Source organism: Hemitrygon akajei, chromosome 31 (assembly GCF_048418815.1).
Source record: "Hemitrygon akajei chromosome 31, sHemAka1.3, whole genome shotgun sequence".
Taxonomy (NCBI): Eukaryota; Metazoa; Chordata; class Chondrichthyes; order Myliobatiformes; family Dasyatidae; genus Hemitrygon; species Hemitrygon akajei.
Genome location: NC_133154.1, coordinates 34,325,407 through 34,338,571, shown reverse-complemented (window position 1 = coordinate 34,338,571; position 13,165 = coordinate 34,325,407). Strand labels below are relative to the sequence as shown.

The following is a 13,165-nucleotide window of genomic DNA, read 5'->3' as shown; positions in this document are numbered from 1 at the left end:
GACACACCCCAAACCCCTCACTGAGACAGCGAAACATCCCACACCCCTCACTGTAACATCGACACACTCCACCCCTCACTGTAACACCGACATACCCCACACCCCTCACTGTAACATCGACACAGCCCACACCCCTCACTGTAACATCGACACACCCCACACCCCTCATTGTAACATCGACACACCCCACACACCTCACTGTAACACCGATAAACCCCTCACCCCTCACTGTAACATCAACACAACCCACACCCCTCACTGTAACACTGACACAACCCCACGCCTCACTGTAATATCGGCACACCCCTCACTGTAACATCGACACACCCCAAACCCCTCACTGAGACAGCGAAACATCCCACACCCCTCACTGTAACATCGACACACTCCACCCCTCACTGTAACACCGACATACCCCACACCCCTCACTGTAACATCGACACAGCCCACACCCCTCACTGTAACATCGACACCCCCCCACCCCTCACTGTAACATTGATAAACCCCTCACCCCTCACTGTAACATCGACACACCCCACACCCATCACTGTAACATCGACACACCCCCACCGCTCACTGTAACATTGATAAACTCCTCACCCCTCACTGTAACATCGACACACCCCTCACCCCTCACTGTAACATCGACACACCCCCACAACGCTCACTGTAACACGAACACACCCCTCACCCGTCACTGTAACATCGACACACCCCCACCGCTCACTGTAACATTGACACATTCTACACTCCTCAATGTGACATCGACACACCCCACACCTCTCACTGTAACATCGACGCACTCCACACCCATCACTGTAACATTGACACATCCCACACTCCTCAATGTGACATCGACACACCCCACACCCCTCACTGCAACATCGATAAACCCCTCACCCCTCACTGTAACATCGACACACCCCTCACTGTAATACTAACACACCCCACATACCTCTCTGGAACATCGACACACCCCACACCCCTCACTGTAACATTGACACACCCCACACCCCTCACTGTAACATCGATAAACCCCTCACTGTAACATCGACACACCCCACACCTCACTGTAACATCGTCACAACCCCACCCCTCACTGTAACATCGTCACAACCCCACCCCTCACTGTAACATTGACACACCCCACACCCCTCACTGTAACATTGACACACCCCACACCACTCACTGTAACATCGACATACCCCACACCACTCACTGTAACATCGACATACCCCACACCACTCACTGTAACATTGACACACCCCACACCCCTCACTGTAACATTGACACACCCCACACCACTCACTGTAACATCGACACATCCCACACCCCTCACTGTAACATTGACACACCCCACACCACTCACTGTAACATCGTCACAACCCCACCCCTCACTGTAACATCGACACATTCCACACCCCTCACTGTAACACTGACATACCCCACACCCCTCATTGTAACATCAACACACGCCACACCCCTCACTGTAACACTGACACAACCCCACGCCTCACTGTAACACCGACATACCCCACACCCCTCAGTGTAACATTGATAAACCCCTCACCCCTCACTGTAACATCGACAAACCCCACCCCGCACTGTAACATCGACAGACCCCCAACCCTCACTGTAACATCGACAGACCCCCACCCCTCACTGTAACACAGACACACCTTCACCCCTCAAAGTAACAGTAACACATACCTCACCCCTCACAGTGACACAGACACACCTTCACCCCTCACCCCTCACTGTAACATCGACACACCCACACGCCTCACTGTAACATCGATAAACCCCACACCTCTCACTGTAACATCGACACACCCCACACCCCTCACTGTAACATCGACACCCCCCCACCCCTCGCTATAACATCAATAAACCACACACTGTAACACTAACACACCCCACACCTCTCACTGTAACATCGACACACCCCACACCCCTCACTGTAACATCGATAAACCCTTCACTGTAACATCGACACACCCCACACCCCTCACTGTAACATCGACACCCCCCCCACCCCTCGCTATAACATCAATAAACCACACACTGTAACACTAACACACCCCACACCTCTCACTGGAACACTGACACACCCCCACACCTCACTGTAACACTGACACACCCCACACTGTAACATTGACACACCCCACACCCCTCACTGTAACATTGACACATCCCACACCCCTCACTGTAACACTAACACACACCCACCTCTTACTGTAACACTAACACACCCCACTGCCCTCACTGTAACACTAACACAACCCACACCCCTCACTGTAACATCGATAAACCCCTCACTCCTCACTGTAACATCGACACAACCTACACCCCTCACTGTAACACCGATAAACCCCACACCCCTCACAGTGACAGAGACACACCTTCACCACTCATAGTAACACTAACACTTCCCACACCCCTCACAGTGACATCGACACACCCCCACCCCTCACTGTAACATCGATAAACCCCCTCACTGTAACACTAACACACCCCACACCTCTCACTGTAACATCGAAACACCCCCACGCCTCACTGTAACATCGATAAACCCCTCACCCCTCACTGTAACATCGAAACACCCCCACCCCTCACTGTAACATCGATAAACCCCCTCACTGTAACACTAACACACCCCACACCTCTCACTGTAAAATCGACACACCCCTCACCCCTCACTGTAACACTAACACACCCCACACCCCTCACTGTAACATCGACACATCCCCACCCCTCACTGTAACATCGATAAACCCCCTCACTGTAACACTAACACACCCCACACCTCTCACTGTAACATCGACACACCCCCACCCCTCACTGTAACATCGATAAACCCCCTCACTGTAACACTAACACACCCCACACCTCTCACTGTAACATCGACACACCCCCACCCCTCACTGTAACATCGATAAACCCCCTCACTGTAACACTAACACACCCCACACCTCTCACTGTAAAATCGACACACCCCCACGCCTCACTGTAACATTGATAAACCCCTCACTGTAACACTAACACACCGCACACCTCTCACTGTAACATCGATAAACCCCACACCCCTCACTGTAACACCGATAAACCCCACACTGTAACACTAATACACCCCACACCTCTCACTATAATATCGACACACCCCACACCCCTCACTGTAACATCGACACACCCACACCCCTCACTGTAACATCAATAAACCCCTCACTGTAACACTAACGCACCCTTCACCGTAACATCGACACACCCCTCACCGTAACATCGACACACCCCCACTCCTCACTGTAACATCGATAAACCCCTCACTGTAACACTAACACACGCCACACCTCTCACTGTAACATCGACACACCCCCACACCTCACTGTAACATCGATAAACCCCTCACTCATCACTGTAACATCGACACACCCCACAAACCTCACTGTAACATCGACACATCCCACACCCCTCACTGTAACACTGATAAACCCCTCACTCCTGACTGTAACATTAACACATCCCCACCCCTCACTGTGACACTGACACACCCCTCACCCCTCACTGTAACATATACACACCCCACACCCCTCACTGTAACATCGACACACCCCCACGCCTCACTGTAACACTAACACACCCCACACCCCTCACTGTAACACTAACACACCCCACACCCCTCACCGTAACATCGACACACCCACACCCCTCATTGTAACATCGATAAACCCCACACTGTAACACTAATACACCCCACACCTCTCACTGTAAAATCGACACACCCCCACGCCTCACTGTAACATCTATAAACCCCACACCCCTCACTGTAACATCAATAAACCCCTCACTGTAACACTAACACACCCCATATACCTCACTGTAACACTAACACACCCCACACCCCTCACTGTAACATCGACATACCCCACACCCCTCACTGTAACATCTATAAACCCCTCACTCCTCACTGTAACATCGACACACCCCACACCCCTTACTGTAAGACCGATAAACCCCACACCCCCAACAGTGACACAGACACACCTTCACCCCTCACTGTAACACTAACACACCCCACACCTCTCACTGTAACATCGACACACCCCCACGCCTCACTGTAAAATCGACACACCCCCACACCTCACTGTAACATCGATAAACCCCACACTGTAACACTAATACACCCCACACCTCTCACTGTAATATCGACACACCCACACTACTCACTGTAACATCGACACACCCCACACCTCACTGTAACATCAATAAACCCCTCACTGTAACAGTAACACACCCCACACCCCTCACCGTAACATCGACACACACCCACACCTCACTGTAACATCGATAAACCCCTCACTGTAACACTAACACACGCCACACCTCTCACTGTAACATCGACACACCCCCACCCCACTCTGTAACAACGATAAACCCCTCACTCATCACGGTAACATCGACACACCCCACAACCCTCACTGTAACATCGACACATCCCACACCCCTCACTGTAACACCGATAAACCCCTCACTCCTGACTGTAACATTAACACACCCCCACCCCTCACTGTGACACTGACACACTCCTCACCCCTCACTGTAACATATACACACCCCACACCCCTCACTGTAACATCGACACAACGCCAGCCCTCACTGTAATATCGAAACACCCCCACTCCTCACTGTAACATCTATACACCCCAAACCACTCACTGTAACACTAACACAACCCCACCACTCACTGTAACACTAACACACCCCACACCCCTCACTGTAACATCGACATACCCCACACCCCTCACTGTAACATCGATAAACCCCACACTGTAACACTAATACACCCCACACCTCTCACTGTAATATCGACACACCCACACTACTCACTGTAACATCGACACACCCCACACCTCACTGTAACATCAATAAACCCCTCACTGTAACAGTAACACACCCCACACCCCTCACCGTAACATCGACACACACCCACACCTCACTGTAACATCGATAAACCCCTCACTGTAACACTAACACACGCCACACCTCTCACTGTAACATCGACACACCCCCACCCCACTCTGTAACAACGATAAACCCCTCACTCATCACGGTAACATCGACACACCCCACAACCCTCACTGTAACATCGACACATCCCACACCCCTCACTGTAACACCGATAAACCCCTCACTCCTGACTGTAACATTAACACACCCCCACCCCTCACTGTGACACTGACACACTCCTCACCCCTCACTGTAACATATACACACCCCACACCCCTCACTGTAACATCGACACAACGCCAGCCCTCACTGTAATATCGAAACACCCCCACTCCTCACTGTAACATCTATACACCCCAAACCACTCACTGTAACACTAACACAACCCCACCACTCACTGTAACACTAACACACCCCACACCCCTCACTGTAACATCGACATACCCCACACCCCTCACTGTAACATCTATAAACCCCTCACTCCTCACTGTAACATCGACACACCCACACCCCTCACTGTAACAACGATAAACCCCTCACCCCTCACAGTAACAACGATAAACCCCCACCCCTCACTGTAACATCGACATACCCCACACCCCTCACTGTAACATCTATAAACCCCTCACTCCTCACTGTAACATCGACACACCCACACCCCTCACTGTAACAACGATAAACTCCTCACCCCTCACAGTAACAACGATAAACCCCCACCCCTCACTGTAACACTAACACACCCCACACCCCTCACCGTAACATCGACACACCCCCACGCCTCACTGTAACACCGACATACCCCACACCCCTCAGTGTAACATTGATAAACCCCTCACCCCTCACTGTAACATCGACACACCCCACCCCGCACTGTAACATCGACAGACCCCCAACCCTCACTGTAACACAGACACACCTTCACCCCTCATAGTAACAGTAACACATACCTCACCCCTCACAGTGACACAGACACACCTTCACCCCTCACCCCTCACTGTAACATTGACACACCCCCACCCCTCACTGTAACAACGATAAACCCCTCACTGTAACACTAACACACACCCACCTCTTACTGTAACACTAAAACACCCCACTGCCCTCACTGTAACACTAACACACTCCACACCCCTCACTGTAACATCGATAAACCCCTCACTCCTCACTGTAACATCGACACACCCCACACCCCTCACTGTAACACCGATAAACCCCACACCCCTCACTGTAACATCGACACACCCACACTACTCACTGTAACATCAATAAACCCCTCACTGTAACACTAACACACCCCACAACCCTCACCGTAACATCGACACACCCCCACTCCTCACTGTAACATCGATAAACCCCTCACTGTAACACTAACACACGCCACACCTCTCACTGTAACATCAACACACCCCCACCACACTCTGTAACAACGATAAACCCCTCACTCATCACGGTAACATCGACACACCCCACAACCCTCACTGTAACATCGACACATCCCACACCCCTCACTGTAACACTGATAAACCCCTCACTCCTGACTGTAACATTAACACACCCTCACCCCTCACTGTGACACTGACACACCCCTCACCCCTCACTGTAACATATACACACCCCACACCCCTCACTGTAACATCGACACAACGCCAGCCCTCACTGTAATATCGAAACACCACCACTCCTCACTGTAACATCTATACACCCCAAACCACTCACTGTAACACTAACACAACCCCACCACTCACTGTAACACTAACACACCCCACACCCCTCACTGTAACATCGACATACCCCACACCCCTCACTGTAACATCTATAAACCCCTCACTCCTCACTGTAACATCGACACACCCCCACCCCTCACTGTAACAACGATAAACCCCACACCCCTCACTGTAACATCGACATACCCCACACCCCTCACTGTAACATCTATAAACCCCTCACTCCTCACTGTAACATCGACACACACCCACCCCTCACTGTAACAACGATAAACCCCTCACTGTAACACTAACACACCCCACACCTCTCACTGTAACATCGACACACCCCCACGCCTCACTGTAACATCGATAAACCCCACACCTCTCACTGTAACATTGACACACCCCCACACCCCTCACTGTAACATCGACATACCCCACACCCCTCAGTGTAACATTGATAAACCCCTCACCCCTCACTGTAACATCGACACACCCCATCCCGCACTGTAACATCGACAGACCCCCAACCCTCACTGTAACACAGACACACCTTCACCCCTCATAGTAACAGTAACACATACCTCACCCCTCACAGTGACACAGACACACCTTCACCCCTCACCCCTCACTGTAACATTGACACACCCCCACCCCTCACTGTAACACCGATAAACCCCTCACTGTAACATCGATAAACCCCCACGCCTCACTGAAACATCGATAAACCCCACACCTCTCACTGTAACATCGAAACACCCCCACGCCTCACTGTAACATCGATAAACCCCACACCTCTCACTGTAACATCGACACACCCCACACCCCTCACTGTAACATCAACACCCCCCACCCCTCGCTGTAACATCGATAAACCCCTCAATGTAACACTAACACATGCCACACCTCTCACTGTAACATCGACACACCTCTCACTGTAACACTAACACACCACCACTCCTCACTGTAACATCGACACATCCCACACCCCTCACTGTAACATCGATAAACCCCTCAACCCTCTCTGTAACATTGACACACCCCACACCCCTTACAGTGACACAGACACACCTTCACCCCTCACCCCTCACTGTTACATCGAAACACTCCCACCCCTCACTGTAACACCGATAAATCCCACACTGTAACACTAACACACCCCACACCTCTCACTGTAAAATCGACACACCCCCATGCCTCACTGTAACATCGATAAACCCCTCACTGTAACACTAACACACCCCACACCCCTCACTGTAACATCTACACACCCCACACCCCTCATTGTAACATCGACACACCCACACCCCTCACTGTAACACCGATAAACCCCTCACACCTCACTGTAACATCGACACACCCTTCACTGTAACACTAACACACCACCACTCCTCACTGTGACAGCGACACACCCCACACCCCTCACTGTAACATCGATAAACCCCTCAACCCTCCCTGTAACATTGACACACCCCACACCCCTTACAGTGACACAGACACACCTTCACCCCTCACCCCTCACTGTAACATCGAAACACTCCCACCCCTCACTGTAACATCGATAAATCCCACACTGTAACACTAACACACCCCACACCTCTCACTGTAAAATCGACACACCCCCACGCCTCACTGTAACATCGATAAACCCCACACTGTAACACTAATACACCCCACACCTCTCACTGTAACATCGACACACCCCACACCCCTCACTGTAACATCGACACACCCCACACCTCACTGTAACACTGACACACCCCACACCCCTCACTGTAACATCGACACACCCCACACCCCTCACTGTAACACCGACACACCCCCACTCCTCACTGTAACATCGACACACCCCTCACCCCTCACTGTAACATCGACACACCACACACCCCTCATTGTAACATCGACACACCACACACCCCTCATTGTAACATCGACACACCCCACACCCTCACTGTAGCATCGACACACCCCACACCCCTCACTGTAACATCGACACACCACACACCCCTCATTGTAACATCGACACACCCCACACCCTCACTGTAACATCGACACACCCCACACCCCTCACTGTAACATCGACACATCCCACACCCCTCACTGTAACACTGACACACCCCACACCCCTCACTGTAACACTGACACACCCCACACCCTCACTGTAACATCGACACACCCCACACCCCTCACTGTAACTCCGACAGTCACCACAATCATCACTGTAATACGACACACCCTACACTTTGACACTGACACAACACTTACTGTAACACATGACACAACCCCCACCAGTCCGTGATGTTGACATGTTCCACACTCTTCACAGTAATGCCAATATATAGCGCACATCTCACTGTGATGCAGACACACCCCACACCCCTCAGTGCGACACCCACCAGACCTCTCTCAAGAAAGTTACAAGATGTCCTGGTACAATTTCCAGAAAGCCATCTGCCGGGCGTAGTGGAATTCCAGACAACTTGAAGTTGCTGAAGGATGCTCGACAGTCTGGAAGTGTTGAATACTACAATCCCTGTACAAAGTGAAATTAAGCAACGTAGGCGACAACAGGGCTCCATTTCCAGATAAGCTCAATGCCTTCTATACTTGCTTTGACTGTCAAGCCATGGCGAACTCTCAGCCCCCAATGACCCTGTGATTTCAGTGTCTGAGGCCGACTTCAGGAGGGTGGACCCTCGAAAAGCACCCGGCCCAGAAGGGGTAGCTGGCCAAGTGCTAAGGACCTGTGCTGATCGTCTGGCTGGAGTGTTCACTGAGATCTGTAACCTCTCGTTTCAGCAGTCTGAGCCACCCAGCCGCTTCAATCATACCAGTGCCTGAGAAGAACGTGGCAACCTGCCTCAATGGCCATCATCCAATAGCACCGATATCCACTGTGAGGAAGGTTTCTGAGAGGTTGGCAAGGAAACATATCAACTCCTGTCTGAGAGATGACTTGGATCCACTCCAATTTGCCGACCGGAGCAACGTCCTCAGCAAATGCCATTTCCTTGGCTCTTCACGCAATCTCGGAATATCTGGACAGCAAAGACGCCTACATCAGGATGCTCTTTATCGACTTCAGCTTGGCGTTCAATACCCAACATCCCCTTAAAACAAAGCAAAAAAGCTTCAAGACCTTGGCCTCAATTCCTCCTTGTGCACTTGGATCCTCGATTTTCTCACTTGCAGACCCCAGTCTATTTGGTTGGACAACAACTTCTCCATCAGCTCAGATGCACCACAAGGCCGAGTGCTTAGCCCCCTGCTCTACTCGCTTTGCACTTACGACTGTGTGGCTAAGCAAAGCTCCAATGTCATACTCAAGTTTGCCGATGACATCATGTCTTGGGCTGAATCAAAGGTGGTGATGAATCAGCATAGAGGAGGGAGACTGAAAATCTGGCTGAGTGGTGTCATCACTACAACCACTTATTCAATGTCAGCAAGACCAAAGAGCTGATTATTGACCTCAAGAGGAGAAAACCACAGGACCAGGAGTCAGTCCTCATTGGGGGATCAGAGGTGGAGAGGTTCAGCAACTTTAAACTCCCTGGTGTCATTGTTTCGGAGGACCTGAACTGGGCTCTGCATAGAAGTGGAATTGAGAAGAAAGCATGGCAGCACCTCTACTTCCTTAGGAGTTTGCGAATATTCGGCACAACATCTAAAACTTTAACAAACCTCCATAGACGTGTGGTGGAGAGTATATTGACTGGCTGCATCACAGCCTGGTATAGAAACACCATTGCCCTGAATGGAAATCCTTCAAAATGTAGTCGATACAGTCAAGTCCATGAGTAAAGCATTCTCAGATATTGAGCACATCTACACCTTGTCACAGGAAAGCAGCGTCCGCCATCAAGGAGCCCCACTACCCAAGGCACGTTCTCTTCTCGTCAGTGCCATCAGAAAGAAGGTACAGGAGCCTGAGGACTCACGCCACCAGGTTCAGGAACAGTTACTACCCTGTAAACATCAGGGTCTTGAACCAGAGGGGGATAGCTTCACTTGCCTCATCATTGAAATGGTCCCACAGCCTATGGATTTGCTTTTAACAATGCTTCATCTCATATTCTTGATATTTATTGTTTATTTATTAATTTATTTATTATTCTTTCTTTCTTTTTGTATTTGCACAATTTGTTGTCTTTTCCACACCGGTTTTTGCCCAGGTTGGTGCAGTCTTTCATTGATTCTATTATGGTTATTATTCTAATATGGATTTATTGAGTATGCCTGCAAGAAAATGAATCTCAGGGTTGTATATGGTGACATATATGAACTTTAATAATAAATTTACTTTGAGCTCCCCACTGTGACACTGACACACCTGACACTCCTCAAAGTGACACTGACACATGCCACACCCCTCACCGTAACACCTCCTGCACCCCTCAGGACACCAATACACCCCTCACCGTGATGCCGACACCCCCCTCACTCCCCTATTCACTTCTCCCCCCATCTTCCTGTCACTTCTATCCTTGTTGCCCCTTCCATCTCTGTAACCCCTTCCCTTCGCCCATCTATGTCTCTGTGACCCTCTCCCTCCACACCTCTTCCTGTGTCTGAGACTCTGCCCTCCTCTACACCCCTTACTGTCGGTGATCCTCTCCCTCCCTTACCCCCTCTACACATCCGTGACCCCCTCTATCTGTCACCCCTTCTGAATTTTGTGACTCCATCCCTCTCCTCCTCTGTCACCCTACTGGACCTCCTTGCCCTTCACCAGTTCCACCTCTCGTTTACCTCCCTCCACCATCACTCCGTTACCATCAGCTCTCAGGTGCCTCTGGACCTGTCTTTCTCAGCCTCGCTGCCTTGACTCTCAATGGGGAGAGCCCGAGTCTGCCGGGCCCAGCTGTGTCCCCTGAAGTAATAGGAGCCTGACCTCCTTGAAGGACCTTGTTCCTCCCCGTTGTCTCAGTGAAAGGTCAGAGAGATCTCTGACCAGGACCCCCCAGCCCTGCAGGCCTTCCAGCCCACAGAAACTGACTGTGAGCTGCCCTGGTCTCAGAGAGCAGCGACCCCGTCCAGGTGCATGCGTTGTCGGTTCCCCGCTGCAGAGAGCAGTGGGCCCAGGCAAGGTTAAAAGAGAGCCAGGTTGATATCCAGCAAATGAGAGGAAGATGTGTCACCCGCCGGTGACACAGCTCAACAGGCCCGTTATTGGAAATCTGCCATGGTTATTAACGGGGAGGAGCTGTGGGGGAGCAAATCAGTCAGCGAATCCGAATACGAGAGGGGTTTCTCTCCTTCGCAAATCATCACTCCTGCCGCTCTCAAATGGTCTGACTCACAGCGACCCTGTGGTAATGATCTTGGCATTCCCTCTCTCATGACCTTTTTCCTCCTCACTTTGCCCGAATGCTGCAATGCTTTTCCTCCGCCCTCCCAACTCCTCCCCGGAAAAAAAAAAGCCAAAGGGAAATAATTAAATAAATCATAAAATATTGACAATTGCATGCACGGGAAAATAAGATTTTTTCGAAAAATGTAATTTTTACTCTTTCATTACTTTGACCGAAAGGGCGGGGACGTGCATTTCGGGGAAACAGATATATTATCTTTGTCTCTTACGCTCCTGAGCTCCTGTGTGCGGTCCTTCATATTGGCGACAGATGCGCTTTGCGATGCTCACGCCGCCTGCCTCCTTGGTCCAGGGCCCGGCAATGCGCCTGCGCGGGCGGCTTTGATTGACAACAGCGGGCCGTCTCCGCGGAGCATGCGCTGCCCCTCAGACCGCCAACGTTCCCGCCTCCAACTGCGCGCGCGCTACCGCGCCTGCGTGGCGTCTGCAGCCGCGCCGACCCCGGCCCCACTTGTTGCTGGGAGTTGTAGTCCGTGTCGTGGCGGCAGACGGGCTTGATGGAGACTTCCCTCGGGCTGATGTTTCCCGTTGCGTTTCAGCGAGCTCCGTTGGCTGGGCGGTGCCTTTTACGTGCCTGAAACCAGACTTCCAGACAGTTGGCCTTCACCTTGTTTGTGACATTCCCGCCCGGAGAAGGTGCTCTGGGGAGGGGTGCTGGGGCCATTCCTGTCCCTCAGGAATAGCAGAGACCAGGAGCACACACGGCCCACCATGCCCAGCCTCCTGTTTCATCTGACACCGGTCGCCCTTTCAGTGACGAGACCCTGCACCTCCTGCTTTGGTCTCCTTCAGAGATATGGTTGATCCTAACAACACACCAAATTTCCTAAGGCAGCACCTTCTGGACCCAGGACCACTGCCATCTAGAAGGACGAGAACAGCAGATACTTGGGAAGACCAACGCTTGGAATTCCCCCTCCCAAGTCATTCACCATCCTGACTTGGAAACATATCGTGGGTCCTTCATTGTCGCTGGCTCAAAATCATGGGATTTCCTCCCTAACGGCACTGTGGGTGTACCTACACCTCAGGGACTGCAGCAGTTCAAGAAGGCAGCTCATCACCACCTTCTCAAGGGCAA

The 13,165-nt window shown here is 51.3% G+C and overlaps 1 protein-coding gene across 1 annotated transcript in view; it reads right to left on the bottom strand.

Annotated features, from left to right (window-relative positions):
* The window catches only part of LOC140719214 (syntaxin-1B-like), a 33,445-nt gene extending 21,035 nt beyond the window's left edge, over positions 1-12,410 (bottom strand). Inside the window, exon 1 of the mRNA XM_073033652.1 lies at positions 12,294-12,410. Coding sequence (XP_072889753.1) covers positions 12,294-12,323 — 30 coding nt within the window. The 5' untranslated portion in view covers positions 12,324-12,410. The remainder of the gene's footprint in view (positions 1-12,293) is intronic.
* Between the last annotated feature and the right edge of the window lie 755 nt (positions 12,411-13,165).